The sequence below is a fragment of the Tupaia chinensis genome, unplaced genomic scaffold (assembly GCF_000334495.1).
Source record: "Tupaia chinensis unplaced genomic scaffold, TupChi_1.0 Scaffold000238_1, whole genome shotgun sequence".
NCBI classification, from domain to species: Eukaryota; Metazoa; Chordata; class Mammalia; order Scandentia; family Tupaiidae; genus Tupaia; species Tupaia belangeri.
In genome coordinates this window covers 5,909,781-5,929,718 of record NW_006159716.1, presented here as the reverse complement: position 1 = coordinate 5,929,718, position 19,938 = coordinate 5,909,781, and the positions used below count along the sequence as shown (strand labels likewise).

General features: G+C 41.4%; 1 protein-coding gene across 1 annotated transcript in view; it reads left to right on the top strand.

Annotated features, from left to right (window-relative positions):
- DNAH8 (dynein axonemal heavy chain 8) overlaps positions 1-19,938 on the top strand; it is a 413,702-nt gene that overhangs the window by 274,874 nt on the left and 118,890 nt on the right. The window contains exons 71-75 of the mRNA XM_027771927.1: positions 3,427-3,554; positions 4,863-5,034; positions 6,842-6,997; positions 12,419-12,574; positions 14,748-14,930. Of these exons, the coding sequence (XP_027627728.1) occupies positions 3,427-3,554; positions 4,863-5,034; positions 6,842-6,997; positions 12,419-12,574; positions 14,748-14,930 (795 nt within the window). The remainder of the gene's footprint in view (positions 1-3,426; positions 3,555-4,862; positions 5,035-6,841; positions 6,998-12,418; positions 12,575-14,747; positions 14,931-19,938) is intronic.

The window sequence follows — 19,938 nt, the reverse complement described above, 5'->3', positions numbered from 1 at the left end:
ATGTACGTGCGTGCCCAAGATCCCAAGAGGAGAAAGGAGGAGAAGGGATTGCAGTGCGGCCATCTCCCTGGGGAGTGATTTCTCACTTGCCCTCTCTCTTTGTCTCCATCTCTCTCTGGAGAGCACACATGCCCTATGTCAAAACATCTTTTAAAAAAAGAGTACGCTGTGCTGTCATGTAAAGAGTACTGACTGGGAATTAGTAAACTGGGTTTGAGGTCTGGCTCGGGCACTTAGTAATTGTGCCGTTTGGGCGATTGACCTGGCTTTATCTGTAAAATAGGGATCCAGCGTAATCTGTTGGGAGAGGTTGTAAGCAGAGATGGGGAGGGGTGGCAGGTTCGGGTGAGAAAAGCCCTGATTTGTTGTACGAAGGAACTTCAAAAACTGTATAGAGAAATGAAATTAAAGCGTTACTGAACTAGCGTTTGGGCTGGGTCTAGCGCTTGTTGCACAGAAAAGCCAGTCTCTTTAACAGCAAGAGTTTCCATAGAAGAAAGCTTTTTTTCAGTCGATGTCAGCTTGGAGATAGATCTTGAACTGCTTCTCAGATTGAACTGGGTCTGTGGTTTTTGAGGAGAAGGGCTATGACGCTGTGAAGGTGGGCAAGGAGAAGGTCGGGGCAGGCAGATGACTGCTAAGACGTCAATTCTAATCTTGATGGAGGATGTTAGAGTATGCTCGGGTTGATGTCAGGAAGTCTGTCATCATCTGGTTTGTTTCTGTTCCTTTCTTGTTCTGGGGAAAAAGCTTCAAAGCATAAATTCTTTTTTTTTTTTTTTTTTTTTAAGATTTTTACCATAGGGTGCATGCGCTCATCAGAGGCAGAGAGGGATAGTGAGAAATCATCCCCCAGGAGGGTTGGCCATGCTGCAGTCCCTTCTCCTCCATTCTCTTCTTGAGATTTGGGGGATACACATACATCTGCCCAGCGTGTTTCTCAAGCTGTTGAGTCTGGGATCCAAACTGTGGAGCTGGCCGTGTGGGATCTAGAACCTTCACCACCACACCATCTGCTGGCCCTATAAATCATTGAATTTTATCAATCTCTTAGGACCTCTGGTCTACATGATGTAGGAAGAACACTTAATCAGAGTGTTCTGTCTGGTTAATCATTTAATCATAGTGCTCAGTGTGTTCATGTACTTATGATTCAAAGATCAACAGTTTTCTAGTATTTGTTCAACTCATGCAATCTATTAACTTTTTTTTTTTTAGAGAGAGATTTTTGGTATATGCTGTGTACACTCACCAGAAGGACAGAGAGAAACAAAGACAGAAAGAGAGAAATCACCCCTTGGGGCCGGTGGCCATATCACGATCCTTTCTCCTCTATTCTCCTCTCAGGATCTTGGGCATACATGCACATGCACCTGGAGTGAGTTTCAAGCAACTTTTTAGAGAGAGAGAGATTTTTTGCTATAGGGCATGCGTGTTTGCCAGGGAGACAGACAGAAGGCGAGAAATCCCCCCTTCAGGGGGGTTGGCCACGCCACAATCCCTTCTCCTCCTTTCTCCTCTCGGGATCTTGGACACACATGCACACACACCCAGCGTGAGTTTAAGCTACTGGGTCCAGAACCGGAACTATGGTTGACTATATGCAAGTCCAGAGTTGTAATCATCGGCTGGCCCCTACAATCTATTAATATTTTAACTGTTAGAACGCATCTTACTTTTAACTTATTAAGATTAAGGATTTTCTAAAAAAAAAAATGCTAAGGAGTGGAACTTTGCATCAGCTCTGTATGAAATGTATGAGGTTAGTTTGGTGCAAAAAAATTTTAAATCCATGCATACTTTTCATAATCTGCATATTCTAAGAAGATTCCACAGTTTTTGAAGATCCCACATATGTGTTGGGCTTTGTGGTATAATTACTCCTACCACTGCCTTTTTTTCTCCCCCCAGAGGCACATGTGCTCTCTGGAAGAGTGAGAGAGAGAAAGAGAGAGAGAGAGAGAGAGAGAGAGAGAGAGAGAGGAAGTGAGAAAGCACCTTTCATGGGGCATGGTCAACTGCAATCCCTTCTCCTCTATTTTTCCTTTCTTTTATGATTTTGAGCACTTGCACACATATGCCTGGCATGTTTCTCAAGCCCCCAGGTCTGGAACTGGAACTGCACAATCAACCACGTGGGATCCAGCCGCCTTACCACACCACAGCCTGGCCTCCACCACTGCCAGTTTTAAACTACCAGCGTGACATCGCTGAGAGCAGATTTGGAAAAAGATGCACAGCAGCACGCCATTATGTGCTATTTTCACCATGTAGATACAGTGGACTGAACCCCAAGAGCATAGATAACACTAAAATATAATTAAGAAAGGAGCTGACCCCATTGTGTGGTGATAATCACTGTGTGTTGGGAGTCAGATTTCACATAGCTAACCAAGATTCAAATCCCAGCCTTCAGCAGCTTGAAAAATACACACAATGTGTGTTTATGTGTGCTCAGGCTCCTGCCAGGAAGGAAGAATGAAGGAGGGGGGGGTTACAGCATGACCAGACTTTGGGGGGGGGACTCTCTCTCTCCCATCTCCACCCCTTTCTGGCATGTGCACACACCCTGTTTTAAAAAATAGTTAGAAAGGGGTAAGTTTTTATTATTTGTTACTTTGGTTTTAAAGATAATTGTTTAACTGTACGTTCATAAAATTTAATTTATTTTTTAAGGCTTTGCCATAGGGCACACACATGCTTGCCAGAGAGAGACAATGAGAGAGGGAAAATAAGAAATCACCTTCCAGGGGGATGACCACACTGCAGTCCTTTCTCCTCCATCCTCCTTTCGAGATCTTGGGCATACGTACGCACACAAGCACTCAGCATAGTGTTCAAGCTGCCAGATCTGGGACTCAAACCGCAATTGGCCATCTGGGTGTCCAGCACCTTAACCAGCATGCCGCCTGTTGGCCATACAGTTTAACTCTTAATAATGGCTGTGTTTAATACTGGCTCACACATTTTCTGGAAATTTAACAGTTATGAGCTGGAACAAGCTGGCAGCAGCACACTACCATTGTATGGAATTTCTTACATGTAATTACATGTAATTTACATGTAGTTTGCTTCATACACTGCAAAGAACTCAGGATTATTATTAAATCTTAGACTTTAAGATGTGATATTTTATTGATTGCATTCTGTCTGGAAAATATTGAATAGAAATACTACTTTAATTGCCATGATTTGGATTCTGTCTTATAAAATTGCTTTTCTTGAAATTGCATAAGGTAAATTCATCATAGCATGAATGAATGACCGGATTTTAACATGTGAAGTTTTGTTCGCACTGCATTTTTAGATTACATTTAATTTGCAAATTAAGAAATGTTCTCTGTGCATTTTAATATTTGAATATAATGCATGTTGGATTAAGTACTTTAAAACATTCTTCGGGACATTCTCCTCTGATGAACACAGGATCTGCTTAATGATGCCGACATGTGCCGCAAAAAGATGCAGGCGGCTTCCACTCTCATTGATGGGCTGAGTGGAGAAAAGGTCCGATGGACCCAGCAAAGTAAAGAGTTCAAAGCTCAGATCAGCAGGTATGAATCTGCATCTTTGTTATAATCCTGTCCTGTTTAGTTAGTCATCTCTCCCAACGCCACCTCTTAGTGATAACAGAGAACGTACAGGGCTGGATCTATAGCCTCCTAGGTGAGGGAGCTGTTCCCACATGGCCAACTGTACTGTTTGAATCCTAGTCCCGGAGGCCTGAAAAACACACTCGGCACATGTGTGTGCACACCCCCAATCCGAACAGGATGGAGAAGTGGAGGAGAAGGGATTGTGGCGTCACCACGCTCATCAGTGGCTACTTTCTCCCTCTCTGTCTGTCTTTGATGAGCACACATCCCCTCTGGCAAAGTTTTTAAAAATCCATTTCCATGAAGTGATTTTCTCCATCATTTCCATATGTCTGTCTCTGAATTCCATCATCTGAGAAAATGCTTACAGCTTAAATCAGGCACTTCCGATAGCCAAGAATGAAGAAAATGTTCTGAAGCATTTTGAATCTCAGCGGTGGCTCAGCAATGGGGGTTTTCAGTATGACAGCGCTTCTGGTGTTGTGTGGGGCTCCAGGGCAGGCCACATGCTTGCCTAGTTCTCTACTCCTCTCCACAGTGATTCTGAAAACGTGGGTCAGTGGTTTTGTCTAAATGCAAGGGTATCGTGTGCTGTTGTCTATTAGTGTCTTCAGAAAACTTAAACAGAAGGGAAGGAGGGCGACAGCTGGTAGTTAAGGCACTGGATCCCACATGGCCAGCGGTGCAGTTCGAGTCTCAGACCCAGTGGCTTGAAAAACATGCTAGGCATGTGTGTGTGCGTGCCCCCCCAAATCCTGAGGGATGTGGCATGGCCGTTTCTCCTGGGGAGTACATTCTCACTTTTCCCCTCTGTCTCTATCTCTCTCTGATGAGTGCAGGTGCTCTATAGCAAAATAAAAATAAATAAATAAGTAAAAGAGAGAAGGGAGTGAGAGAGGAGTAGAAAAATGACCGAAAAGTAAAAATAATAAATAAATGGGAAAAAAAAAATCATTAAACAGACCCAGGCCATGGGATGGAAGAGAGTACTTTTCTCCAACTGCCAAGGCTTTGGCCCTGTAGACTTCAGGTGGGAAGCTCTTTCGCTTCCTGACCTACCTCAAAAGTGGCTACTTCTGGCCCCTCTCTCCAAGCCTGGCTTTCAAGTACTATGCAGGGGCAAAGGAGGATTTCCCCTAGTAACAAAAAATTGCACTGTGGCCTTTCAAAGGACTTGAAAAAAGGGCTTAAAGTGGGATGCCACTCACTTCAGAAGGGGCCTTTCAACTCACTTCAGAAGGGGGCTTTCGTGTTGTCTCTTCACAGACTCGTTGGTGATATTCTGCTGTGCACAGGATTCCTGTCCTACCTGGGTCCTTTCAATCAGATATTTAGGAACTATTTGCTTAAAGATCAGTGGGAAATAGAGTTGAGAGCACGGAGAATCCCTTTCACTGAGAATCTCAATCTTATTTCCATGTTGGTGGATCCTCCCACTGTAAGTTTTACTTTCCTAATAATATTTGAATTTCAGTATCATTTTACGTTTTTGCTTAGAAATCAAGGTACACTTTTTTTCCCCTTTCATTTAATTGAAAAGATTGTTTTGAGCATGTTTATAAGCTGAAAAACATTTTTTTTTTCTTTACAGTATAAAAGTTTCTTTGGATTTAAAGAAATCTTGCTTTTGAGGTTTCTTACATGCACTTTAAAAACCAATTGTACTCCTGTGAGTCACTGGGGAGAGTTACGATTTGGATCATGGTTTGTCCCCCAAGCTTTCATGTTTCAGAATTTGAAACTGGGGGGAGGTGAGGCCTACAGGGATGATGACCAGTTTGTGGTGATTGCATCATGGCAGTGACACTCTCATGAGTAGATTAATACTGTCTTGACAGACCCAGTGAGTTCTAGCTCTCAGGAGAAGAGGTTAGTGCTCTTGAGATCTGGCTGCTGCTATAAACGAGAAAGAGCAGGCAGCTTATTCTCTGTCCCTGCAAGCGTCTGCCGTCTTTTGCTTCCGGCAGCTGTACAGTAGACCTAGACCTCTGCACTCTCTGGCCACCAGAATCATGAATCGGTAAATAAACCTCTGTCTTTATAAAATCACCCAGGCTCAGGTATTTCTGTGAGAAACACAAGTCGGACAAAGAAAGACACTGTTTAAAAGCTTGCTAATTCTGAGCTTTTCACGTAACTGTCCATTTTTACACCACCCCTACAAAGGCACACTCTCTTTCAAGCACTGGAGGCAAGTGTGGGCTTTATCTAGGCCATAGTGCCGGTATTTCATCATTCACCATCTATTTAGTGTCCAATAGCGTAACACAAAGCGTATGTCTGATATGACCGAGTAATAGGAGGTCCTATTATACTAACTTTCCTTGCTGGGAATTTGATGCCAGTCAAGTTTCAGTATATCTTACAGCGCTCCTGTGGTAATAAATGCATTCCAGGCAATTTGTATTCATGAGTAGCTTTTCTGATTGCAAATACATTCTCCAGATGCTGTTTTCTCAGGAGATGCCTTGCCATTAATTTAATGTTACCTATATTTAAAAGTTAAAAATAATCTCTTCTGACTCAGACAGTGTTGAACATGTTCTTACAGGGACTCGATTATCATTAGTTGGAGATGCGCTGGGCACTGGTGATGCAAAGTTTTAATAGACCAAGATATTCTTTATTAATTACAGCTTGTGGAGGTTCTGAAATAATTAAATGGAGGTGAAAGCTGGTTTGGCCATTGGATCTCTGGTGTTTTTATTGGCCATGTGGAGGGTGGTGCTGCAGTCTTCTTTAAATTTCGAAGAAAACTTATTTACACATATTGGAGACGTGTCCTTGTTGAGCTCCTGCCAATATAATACCTCACCTCAACTAATTTCCCTCCAGCTATGCAATCACCCACACCCCATGTGGGCAGGACCAAAGGGCAGGGAAGGAAATTATGAGGGACTTGTTATCCCCGGAGGCTTATCTTTTTCTCTGAAATCTCATTACATTTGTTATCTCCACATCAAGTTCAGATGCTCTCAACTTACAAGGTTTCCCCCAAGTATAGAAATACAATATAAAAGGATAATCCTAAATATGGGTCCTTGTAGAAAGTTTCATTAGATTATATATTTGTTTTTTCAAGTTAATGTTATTTGCAAGTTTGTGTTTTTATCTAGGCACCAGTAGCATAGTTGTGAAGGAAAAAACTGTGTCCAAATTTTAAATTGTTTACCTCGTGGAACGTGTAATTACTAATGAAATTTCTCCTCTCCTTTGAATGGCCATATCCATTTCCTGTTACTTAGATCGGCGAGTGGGGGCTGCAGGGGCTACCAGGAGATGATCTCTCAATTCAGAATGGCATTATTGTGACAAAGGCCACCAGATACCCACTTCTCATAGACCCGCAAACTCAAGGCAAAACTTGGATTAAATCAAAAGAAAAAGAAAATGATTTGCAGGTATGTAGCATTCCGTGCACAGGAGAGTAATCTGAAATCATCAAAATTTCCCCAAATTTCAATTGAATCTACAAGTCATAAAGTTGTCATTGCTGTGAAAAATGTTTCCTCATTTACACTTGAGTTTTGTAACAGCAACTTGGGATGACAGTTCTGATTATCTTCTCTCTTTTATAGTCTCTCTTGATCTCTCCTTCCCCCTCTCTGTTCATTTCTCTAGCTCTGTTGTTTTTGCCAGTGTTACATGGAGCTTGTGTTTAGGGATTTGGGTTTGGAGTTAAAAGAAAGCAACATGAAGGGAACTTTGTGATCTCTCAGTTCAAGGTTCAGGTCCTGGTTCAGGTCTTTGGTACTGATAGCACGTCAGTGTCCAACATCCGAGCCAGACTCTAGTAAGGTGTTAAGGTAGTAGACAAGGGCAGGATTCCAGCAGTCCTGACTCCTTTGAGAATTTTGCAACCATCGGTATTTCAGTTTGACTTCTAATGTGGACTATTTGATGTTGCCTAGATACTATTCCCAGAGTTCGAAGCCTCCCTGCCTCCATGGTTTTGCTTGTAGTATTTCTACTAACCAGCATGCCTTTTTGCATGGTAGTGGCCACTACACTTAGATCCAGATAAAAATCATAGACATTCTTTAGAGTCCACATCAAATGCTACCTTCATCCAAACTTTTCTGTGTCCTCAGATTAATAGAGCCTGCCCTGAATCTCTACCATGTCTTGTTTGTACTTATGTATGGACTTAGAGTATGTCTCGAATTATTGTTCTCTGCACATGAACCTATACCACACACTTCTTTCTGGCCAGGTTTAGGGTTTTACCCCCTCTTTGTATTTTCTGCACAGTTCTTGATATAGAGTAAGAATTTGATATTGAAATTTATTTAATTTAGATGAATTAATCAAAGTGTGTCATCATTAGAGGGACAAAAAACACAACAACAGAAAAATCATGTGGTCATCTTGATAAATGCAGAAAAAGCTCTGGATAAAATTCTATATTCTTTCATGATCAAGCTTTCAGCAAACTAAGAATAGAAGGGGATCTTCTTTAATCAGATTGAATTTGTACAAGAAAACCTACAACAAGCGTCATATTTAATGGTGAAATATTGTAAGATTTCCTCCTGGATCAGGGCATCTCTGATAAGTAGAGATGGCCTAACCTACCCCACCTCCTTAACACCCAGAGTACGACACATCAGTCTATGTTTACTAAGAAAACCCAAAAACATCTTAGCATGGATAGGGAGTATTAATGGAGGGGACAGTTAAGAGACATGGTGTCTATTTCCACAAAACTTAGGAGCCACGTTCCTAGGAGTGTACGGACTGGGCACACCAGAACAGCCCTGATCCTGGGCGTAATGCCTATGTCAAGCCAAGCTATAACACATCTCTCATTCCTCTTGACTCCCCTGGCTGTTGATCTCCTTACTTATCATATCCATTTTTTTTTTTTTTTTAGAGAGAGAGTTTTGCTATAGGGTATGTGTGCTTGCCCGAGATAGAGGGAGAAACAGAGACAGGGAAAGTGAGAAACCACCCCCACCCCAGAGGGGATGCTATGGTACAATTCCTTCTCCATTTTCCTCTTGAAATTTTGGGCACACACGCACAGGCACTCAGTGTGAGTTTCAAGCCATTGGGTTTGGGATTCGAACCATGGTCCACTGTGTGGGAGTCCAGTGCCTTAACCATTACGCCACCTGCTGGCCTGCTAATCTTATTCTTATACTCTTATCTGGCCATCCTTAGCTCAAAATGTGTTCCTGTGTCACTAGACTGTAAATGCCATTATCTTTACTGATCATAATTTTTTCTCTCCATTTTGGCATAAAATTAATTGATAGCTTTCGGTTTTATCCTTCCTGATGCAACCCAGTCCCAGGTACCTTCTTGTGAAAGTAACAAAAACCTGCCTCAGACACTTCTTTATTTAAAAAACCATCAACTACTAGGATGTAAGCAGATTGAATTACATTTTCCTTATTCAGAAGGCATTTTCCACATGTGTTCATGAGTACACGTGCAGACGCACATAAACAGAAAAGAAAAGTGTGTTTTATGTATGTAGGACTGCTTTCTACCTCGGCAGCTTTGCCAAGGCCTCCTTAAATTCCATCTCTAAAACCTCTAGCTCCGACTTCTGGAAAGAGAATGTACTTGCCGAGCTCCCTACCAGGAAATCACTGACCACCTTGCAGAGGCTCAGCACCAGAGTGTTTGGCCAGGAAACCCAGGATCTGGTGGGGCCTCGCACGTAGTGTTTCTGTCCAAGAAGAATCAAGTGAATTCAACCTGAACTTAGGACTCTACAGTCTTATTTCAAGTTTATAAAAAATACCAAAGACGATCAAAGAGGATGTTAAACTGACAACTGGAAAATTATTATCTCTTAACTTAGGAAGGAAACCACAAAAGTAGAGCTTACTCCTTGGGAAACAGGGCAGGATGAAAGCAGATTTAATCTTATCAGAACCTTGTTACACCTTGTTTATTAAGAGAGTTAAAGCTTTGTGTTTAGATTTATCTTATCAACTTCTAGGAAGGCCTTTACAGTCACATCATTTGTATAAGAAAACTGTCCATCTGGAGAAACGACTTCATACATGTGCAGGATTTTATATTTTAGTTGCGTCCTTTTTAATCAAAACAAGACAAGAGTAGACTTATTTACTTTCTCAATTTCACACCTTTTTTCATAGTGATTGAAATATGTGTGTGCGTTTGTGTATACAATGAATTTTTTTTCATTCTCCTGATTACCCCATCACCCCAGTGGATCTTCTTTGTGTCCTAGCATGAAGGCAATAGCTGATTTCAGTGGCTTGAGTATTAGGGGACACAGGGCTGAGAACTGAGCTCTTGGGAATCTCACTCACACGTAGGCAGGGGGAGGGATCATAGAAGAAATAAAAGTTCAAAGCCAGTTGGCTCATTCAGAGATCAGACAGTCTGGTACATCTATTTTATTTTATTAATAATAAACATTGATGTAAAAATGGAGGACCCCAACAGGCATTCAGAGTTCTAAAATATTTAAAATGGAAGGCTATGTAAAGTGAATGTATAATCTCTTAGGTTGACTTTATGGAAAGTATCATATTCTACTCTGTGCCACCCAAAGACAGATTTTATGGATAGACCCTTATTGTGACTTGTAAATCTTTTCTAACATCCTTGCCTTTTTTTTTTTCCTAAGGTTTTTCTATATGGCCTGTGTGCTTGTTGGAGAGAAACAAGAGAGTGAGAAAGTGAGAAATCACCCTTCTCCCCAGGGAGAATGCCAAGTTACAATACCTTCTCCTCCATTTTCCTCCTAGGATTTCGGGTGCACACACCCAAGTGATTTTTCAGCCCACCAGGTCCGGGACTCAAACCGTGGTCCACTGTGTGGGAGTCCAGTACCTTAACCACCATGCCACCTAGCCCCGACTTTTTTTTTTTAAATCACTTGCTCATCACATAGGAGTCCTAAGAAGGTAAAGGAGTATCCAAATATGCACTTTGCTTTCTGAGTGATTATAGCTATGTGAGTTTAAAAGAATTAATCCTGACTATGTCTCCACCGTCTGTCAGGAACAGCGTCCTGACATCCCACTTGATTCTCCTCTTTAGATCAAAGAGAACCCGCTGCATATCCAGACTTCAACAAAGACACAATGTACTGAGTTTTGAAATTTAATTTTTGGTTGTTACTTTTATTTTTATGAAAAAGTCTTCCTACACTGCTCGTAACATTTTTAATCATCTGTCAAAAAAAAAAAAGTGTTTGGCCAGGAAACCCAGGATCTGGTGGGGCCTCGCACGTAGTGTTTCTGTCCAAGAAGAATCAAGTGAATTCAACCTGAACTTAGGACTCTACAGTCTTATTTCAAGTTTATAAAAAATACCAAAGACGATCAAAGAGGATGTTAAACTGACAACTGGAAAATTATTATCTCTTAACTTAGGAAGGAAACCACAAAAGTAGAGCTTACTCCTTGGGAAACAGGGCAGGATGAAAGCAGATTTAATCTTATCAGAACCTTGTTACACCTTGTTTATTAAGAGAGTTAAAGCTTTGTGTTTAGATTTATCTTATCAACTTCTAGGAAGGCCTTTACAGTCACATCATTTGTATAAGAAAACTGTCCATCTGGAGAAACGACTTCATACATGTGCAGGATTTTATATTTTAGTTGCGTCCTTTTTAATCAAAACAAGACAAGAGTAGACTTATTTACTTTCTCAATTTCACACCTTTTTTCATAGTGATTGAAATATGTGTGTGCGTTTGTGTATACAATGAATTTTTTTTCATTCTCCTGATTACCCCATCACCCCAGTGGATCTTCTTTGTGTCCTAGCATGAAGGCAATAGCTGATTTCAGTGGCTTGAGTATTAGGGGACACAGGGCTGAGAACTGAGCTCTTGGGAATCTCACTCACACGTAGGCAGGGGGAGGGATCATAGAAGAAATAAAAGTTCAAAGCCAGTTGGCTCATTCAGAGATCAGACAGTCTGGTACATCTATTTTATTTTATTAATAATAAACATTGATGTAAAAATGGAGGACCCCAACAGGCATTCAGAGTTCTAAAATATTTAAAATGGAAGGCTATGTAAAGTGAATGTATAATCTCTTAGGTTGACTTTATGGAAAGTATCATATTCTACTCTGTGCCACCCAAAGACAGATTTTATGGATAGACCCTTATTGTGACTTGTAAATCTTTTCTAACATCCTTGCCTTTTTTTTTTTCCTAAGGTTTTTCTATATGGCCTGTGTGCTTGTTGGAGAGAAACAAGAGAGTGAGAAAGTGAGAAATCACCCTTCTCCCCAGGGAGAATGCCAAGTTACAATACCTTCTCCTCCATTTTCCTCCTAGGATTTCGGGTGCACACACCCAAGTGATTTTTCAGCCCACCAGGTCCGGGACTCAAACCGTGGTCCACTGTGTGGGAGTCCAGTACCTTAACCACCATGCCACCTAGCCCCGACTTTTTTTTTTTAAATCACTTGCTCATCACATAGGAGTCCTAAGAAGGTAAAGGAGTATCCAAATATGCACTTTGCTTTCTGAGTGATTATAGCTATGTGAGTTTAAAAGAATTAATCCTGACTATGTCTCCACCGTCTGTCAGGAACAGCGTCCTGACATCCCACTTGATTCTCCTCTTTAGATCAAAGAGAACCCGCTGCATATCCAGACTTCAACAAAGACACAATGTACTGAGTTTTGAAATTTAATTTTTGGTTGTTACTTTTATTTTTATGAAAAAGTCTTCCTACACTGCTCGTAACATTTTTAATCATCTGTCAAAAAAAAAAAATCTCTTGATTTCCATAAGGAATGGGCATATTTTTTGTAACATTTATATATTTTTTCTTTTTTACCAATAAAAAGACTCATGAGCTCTTTACCCGTAGGTGACATCTCTGAACCATAAGTATTTTCGCACACACTTGGAGGATAGCCTTTCCTTGGGTCGACCCCTTCTTATTGAAGACATTCGGGAAGAGCTGGACCCAGCTTTGGATAACGTATTAGAAAAGAATTTCATTAAATCCGGCACCACTTACAAGGTGAGCTTTGTTAAAAAAAAAAAAAAAGAGAGAGAGAAATGACAAAAGAAAAGAACAACGGTGACATCTACTTATCTTTCTGAGCATAGCAGCAAAGGCAATTTCTTTCAGGTGGTAGCATTTGGTACACTGAAAGAAAGTTATTTCCACACTGATATTCAGTGTTTACTTTTACTTTCTTGGGGTATATAAAAAATACATGAAGACTGCAATATCTTGTTAGTAGTCATTTAGCAGAACCTAAATAACATATTAAGGAAATCCATCGTCCAGTCTTAATAATAACATATTAACATTACACACAAAATATACATGGTTTAGCAAACCTGAGAAAATTGGTTTTGCAAGCCATATATACATTTTACAATAAAACCTGGGTTTTCTCACTGGAGAAAATGGCATTTTAATAAAGTCTATAGACATTGATTTGTTCATTTCTTTCATTATTAACTTTTAGTTTAAACTCATTGACTTTGCTGGAAGCTATGGAATACCATTCCCAGTTGTTGGTGGTAACATGAATTGCTGTCAATATAAATGTTTCTTTTTCTTTCTCTCTCTTTTTTTTCACTGCCAAAGGGTACCTGCACTTGCCAGAGAGACAGAGAGAAAGAAAGAGAGAGAGAAAGCACTCCCTGAAGGGGAGTGGCCATTTGGCAACCCTGTCCCTCTGCTCCTCAATCCCACAGGGATTCTGGGCATGCATGTACACATGCGCCTCGTGTGCTCCTCAAGCTTTGGAGTCCAAGATTCAAATTGCGGTGGGCTGTGTGGGGTCCCCTTCCCCTAACCTCTGGACCATGGGGCTGGCCTATAAAATGTCTCTTTTTTAGTTGATATCATTTTGTACCTGTTGCCTCCTTTAGTTTTATTTCTTGATGAACAGCAGTACTTCTGACCATGTTTTTTCACTTTGGATAAACTAACTTCAGAATTTCAGTAAGTGAAGAATGCAGATTTTCTCAATATAAAAGATAGATTTATTTAGAAAAGATTGTCTCAAGAGGAGAATGGAGGAGAAGGGATTGTGGCATGGCCATCCCCCCCTGGTGGCAGCTTTCCACTTTCTGTCTCTCTGTCTCTGTCTTTCTGGCAAGCGTACGCGTCCTATGGCAAAAACCTCTCCAAAAAAAATAGCCCATCTGATTTTTAGACAGCAAAAAAGTAATTTTTTAAATAATATTTGCTCTTTTTTTAAAAAAAAAGTATTAATTATTTTCTAAAGGTTTTTGCCATAGGGCGCGTGTACTCACTGGAGAGAGACAAAGGGAAAGTGAAAAATCACCCCCAGGGGATAGCCACACTGCAATCCCTTCTTCTCCATTTTTCTGGGATTTGGGGCACACTAGTGCATATACCCAGTGTGATTTTCAAACCGCCAGGTCTAGGACTTGAACTATACGAAGCCATGGGGGAGTCTAGCACCTTAACCACCATGCCATCTCTGGCCCCTAAAACCAGTTATTTATTTTTAAAAGAATTATTTATTTTATTTCATCCCATTTGTTATTATTTTAAAATTTGACCAGAGAGACAGACGAGGGGAAAGCGAGAAAGCATGCCACCAAGTCTAGGACTCGAACCACAGTCCAGCGCCTTTAACCATCACGCCACCTGCTGGCCCCCACCAGTTATTTTTTTAATACACCATAAATAATGAACCAAATGTTATTTTCCTGAAAAAATATTGCATTTTTTCTTTGAAAATTACATGAACTCTTTCTTGTTAAATATGCTTCATATATGACTGTGAAATGCAAAAAGAAAGAACACTTTCTATGGACATGGTCAATTTGTATTACAGAAAACAATTTTCTCGTCTGGGGTAAAAACAGTAGCTTCTGAACTACAACCAATTGAGGGGAGTGAAAAGTACTTACTAAATTATAAAATCAAATCTTTTTCTTTATTCAGCATTTGTAAATTTTTTATTTGATTTGCTTGGAATCATGGCTAAAAACATTTTCAGTCAGGACCACGAATCTAAATGATTTTAAATTGAATAGGCTTTATTTATTATTTAAGATCAATGATGAATATTTTACAACTTTCTTCCCCAATTCATTCAAGTTTCACAGCACTGCCTTTTGGTAAATTCTTTCCTAAGTTGAACCCAAATCCCTTGTTCGGTCCTTTCTAAGCTCTTTTTAATTTTATGTTGGAATTTATGCAGGTGAAAGTTGGCGACAAGGAATGTGATATCATGGATTCATTTAAACTTTACATCACGACGAAGTTACCGAACCCTGCCTTTACCCCTGAGATCAACGCTAAGACATCGGTCATTGATTTCACTGTGACCATGAAAGGGCTGGAAAATCAGTTACTAAGGAGAGTAATTCTGACAGAGAAACAGGTAATCGCTCTCTCCAGGTACAGAACTACTTAGAATAAACTACAGTGAATGCTTAACATATTTTTGAAAATTGCTAAAAACAAAATTAAACCATATTTACTCTTGCTGACAAATATTTCTTTTGTGCTCTCAATTTCTATCAAGAAATCATATAATCAGAAACACACGCACACACATTCACACATACAGACACACCCCATTCTGTTCTACTTCTGTATTTAAACCTGTGGGCAAGTTTGACTTTCACATGTATAGTCCTGTGGATGGTCTTGGGGAAACCTGAAAAATTCGGTCCAACGATGATCCTAGAGAAAAACAAATTGCTCTGGATGGCTAGTGGTTCCAACTACTATAGTCTAACAAGCTTATGATGTAGGGAGCTATATCTTTACTTTAATTAGATGATATTTGCATTAAAGCAGGGACATTGGGACCGGCAGATGGCATAATGGTTTTATTGCTGGATTTCCACATAGTTGACCATGGTTTGAGTCTCGGACCCGGAGGTTTAAAACACACACCAGGTGCAAGTACATGTGTGCATGCCCAAAATTGGAGATGGAGGAGAAGGGATTGCAGCATGGCCATCCCCCCTCCCCCAAGGTGATTTCTCACTTTCTGTCTCTGTCTCTCTGTCTCTTTGGAGAGTGCATGTGGCCTATAGCAAAAAAAAAAAAATCTAAAAATAATAGCAGGGCAATTAAGTATAAGTGGGGACTCTAATAAGATAGAACAACTCAAGATTGGAAGGTTTTAAGAGAGTGATAAAAGATTAAATTAATTTTTAAAAGAGAACTCAAGAAATATATTAAATATTATGCATAAAACATTTGCATAAGATACAATTTACATATAAAATTTATTTGCATAAAATGAGACAGTTTATATTTGCTTAAATATAATTGACTTTAGTATTGAAAATTCAAGGAAAAGGCAAGGTTAGAAATAAGAACAAGGTTGGGACTAGCAGATGGAGTAGGGGTTACATTGCTGAATTCCCACATAGTCAACCGCAGTTCAGGTCGCAGACTCATTCTGGGCATACGTGTGTGCGTGCCCAAGATCTCAAGAGGAGAGTGGAGCAGAAGGAATTGTGGTGTGGTCATCCTCCGGGGGGGGGGGGTGATTTCTCACTTTCTGTCTCTCTGTCTTTCTGGTGAAAACATGCACCCTATAGCAAAAATCTCTCTTAAATAAAAGAACAGAGGGGGCCCAGTAGTTAGCGTAATGGCTATGTCACTGGACTCCCATGTAGTCGACCTCATGGTTTGCGTCCCGGACCTGGTGGCTTGAAATTCACACCAGGCATGTGTGCGTGTGTACCCAAGATCCCAAGAGGAGAATGGAGGAGAAGGGGTTGCAGCATGGCCATCCCCCCTGGGGGTGGTGATTTCTCGCTTTCTGTCTCTGTCTCTGTCTGGCGAGCACATGCACCCTATAGCAAAAACCTCTCCAAAAAAAAAAAAAAAAAGAACAGAGGTATAAAATGGGAAGATGAGGAAAAGGGTGGCAGAATGGAGTGACAGGGAGAGGAGGAAAGGAAAGAGATGGACACAGGGGGCTGCGAGCACAGAGGAGAAACATTCAAAGCAGGAAAGCGAAACCATACAGATGCCAAAGAAATAGAGAGACGTGGGGCAGTAGGTGACATGGTGGTGAAGGTGCTGGACTCCCACATAGCCCACCGTGGTTTGAGCCCTAGACCCAGCCATGTAAAAAACACACAGGGTGTGTGTGCCTACATACCCAAAATCCTGAGAGGAGAATGAAGGAGAAGGGATTAGCAGTGTGGCTATCTCCCCTTGTGGGGGTGATTTCTCACTGTCCCTCTGTTTCTCTCTGGCAAATGCACACAACCTGTGGCAAAAAAATTATTAAAAAAGAAAAAGAAATAGCTACAGTGAGACGATAGAGAAGGTTCACCTGAGTGGCGACCCTTGACAGGCGACCAGTCTGGTGGGGTGATAGGAGCACAGTCCCAGCTTTGACTCTCCTAGTCGTTTGACACGTTTGCAGCAGACCTGGGTCTAGAAAGGGCATCTGTTCCACAGGCAGGCAAGGAGGGCCCTGGCGCTACCAGTCACTGTTTCCGTTTCCTCTCAGGACCACGCGCTGGTAGCTGCTGAAAATCGGCCCTCTGAGGTCGAACTAGAGCTGCGGGTCTGTTTTCATTCCTCACTGCTCCAGATCCCACATGCCGGCTAGGCTGCGCTGTCCTCTCAGAGGGGCCACCACTGTCACCAGAGTGCCCTCCACCCACTCTTAGGACTGCACGTCCTCTTCAAGAGAGGCAGGCAGGGAACCAGCAGTTAGCGTAATGGCTATGTCGCTGGACTCCCACGTAGTCGACCGTGGTTTGCGTCCCGGACCCGGTGGCTTAAAACTCACGCCGGGCGCGTGTGCATGTGTGCCCAAGATCCTGAGAGGAGAATGGAGGAGAAGGGATTGCGGCATGACCATCCCCCCTCGGGGTGATTTCTCGTTTTCTGTCTCTATGTCTCTCTCTGTCTGGTGAGCGCACACGCCCTATAGTGAAAACCTCTAAAAAAAAAAAAAAGAGAGGCAGGCAGATGCTCATCCGGACCTTGCAGGAAGGATAAAATGCACACTCATATGTAGGAGGGCATCCTGAGAGATATTAATTGTATTTAACTGGCCTAATGATCTTGCTCTTACACTCCCATTTTTACAGATGAACAAGTGTAGACCAGGGAGAATAAGGGTCTTAACCTACAACAGCACATAGACTTCTCATTCTGCCAAGCCTCCTAGATAAGCCTAAGTGAGGCTGAAAGCTAGCAGGTGTCACTGTGCTTTTCCAGAGTGTACCGACGAGGAAGCTAAGAGGATTTCGTTTTTTCCAGGTGTTCCTATACTGCCACACAGAGGTGATCGTTTTAATGAAAATGATTCATCAGCTATTTCCCACCAAATACAGCCGTGCTCTTTATCACTCCCTCAGTACTATAACCCTGCCGGTACGAGGGTAGTAATGCTATTTTTGGAGCTGGATGACAAGGGCATTAGGCCTGTCTCTGCCAGTAACTGCTGTATGTGTGTTATATTGGGATATTTGGGTTCTTCGCTTCCTCAGATGTAAACCAAAAAAACTGAACTAAATTCAGCACCCTTCAACTTGACAAATATTTATTGCGTTGAACCCCTTCTCTGCAAAGCCTCAAGATAATTGCTGTCAAGAATAAAATAAATGAATAGGGGACCAGGAGTTAGTGTAATGGCTATGTCGCTGGACTCCCACATAGTCCACCGTGGTTTGAGTCCCGGACTCGGCGACTTAAACTCACGCTGGACACGTGTGCATGCATGCCCAGGATCCCGAGAGGAGAATGGAGGAGAAGAGATTGCAGCATGGCCATCTCCCCTGGGGGGTGATTTCTCGCTTTCTGTCTCTCTGTCTCTGTCTTTCTGGCGAGCACACGCGCCCTATGGCAAAAACCTCTCCAAATAAATAAATTAATTAATTAATTAATTAATTAAATTAAATTAAATTAACGAATAGGACAAGTTCCTGCCCTGCAGATGCACAGACTCTAGCTGGAGGGAAATACTCCACAGGCTGACAGTGGAGCAAGCCCTGGCAGATGGACAGAGCGGGTATGGTTATGTAAGAAAACATCTGAATTCTTAAGAAATTTGCTAAAGAGTTTAGTGGTAAAAAAATCATAATGTTCAGCAATAATCATAATAGCAATAGTGATGCCCTTGTTATAGAGGCAAACAGTGACACAGGAACGTGTTACTTGGTGACTCTAGGGGAAGGGAACATGAGAGTTTATTATACAGGTCTTACAACTTTTTTGAAAGTTTGAAATTTTTAAAAAATATAATTAAAAAATATATTGATGGGAACCAGCAGTTAGCGTAATGGCTATGTCGCTGGATGCCCATGTAGTTGACCACGGTTCGCGTCCCGGACCCGGTGGCTTAAAACTCACGCTGGGCGCGTGTGCGTGCGTGCCCAAGATCCCTAGTGTGATGGCTATATCGCTGGACTCCCATGTAGTTGACCACGGTTTGAGTCCCGGACCCAGGGACTTAAACTCACACCGGGCTCATGTGCATGCGTGCCCAAGGTGCTGAGAAGAGAATGGAGGAGAAGGGATTGCGGCGTGGCCATCCCCCCTGGGGGGTGATTTCTCGCTTTCTGTCTCTCTGTCTCTTTGGTGAGCGCACGTGCCCTATAGCAAAAACTTCTCAAAAAAAAAAAATATATAGTTTTTATAGGGAAAACCAAAAAAAACTCTAAGCATCCAATTTAGCCCCTCTGGTAGAAGGATATACAAATTCAATGGAAAATGGATTTGAATTAGTAACTGGCTGTGCCAAACCAGGTGCTGGTATTCCAATAGACAGGTCCCAAGCCAAGAGCTCACATTTGGTTAGGGTTCTCCTTGTTTTCTCAGTATTAATGTCTGTATTTCTACCACTTCTGACTGCTAATGAAGCTAGCATTTCTCCCAGAAGCAGTGTGGGTACAGGGCCAGGAGAAGGGGACACTCTACTAATTAATTTAGAGCTGAAGGTCACTGGGCAAAATTATTTTAACAGAAATATCTTACATATGCCAGTATTTTTTTTAACTTTTAATTAATTTTTTAGAATGATTTATTTTATTTTATTAATTATTATTATTGTTATTGTTATTATTTTAAATTTGTTATAGGTCACGTGTGCTCACCAGAATGAGAAAGACAGAAAGAGAGAAAGCAAGCTGCCAGGTTCAGGACTTGAACTGTGGTCAGCCACTTGAACTGAGTCCAGCACCTTAACCACCACACCACCTGCTGCCCCTGCATGCCAGCATAAAAGCTGTGGAACTTTAATGCTGGCAGGTATGATTTTTAAAAAATTATTCAGGGAAACAAAAATGCAGACAGATTTGACTAATGATAGCAATTTCTCTGTCATTTGAAAGACACTTTGAGTTAAACCTTTTAAATGGATAATAAACACTAGGAAGTTGAATTTGCCATAATAAGTGGTAATT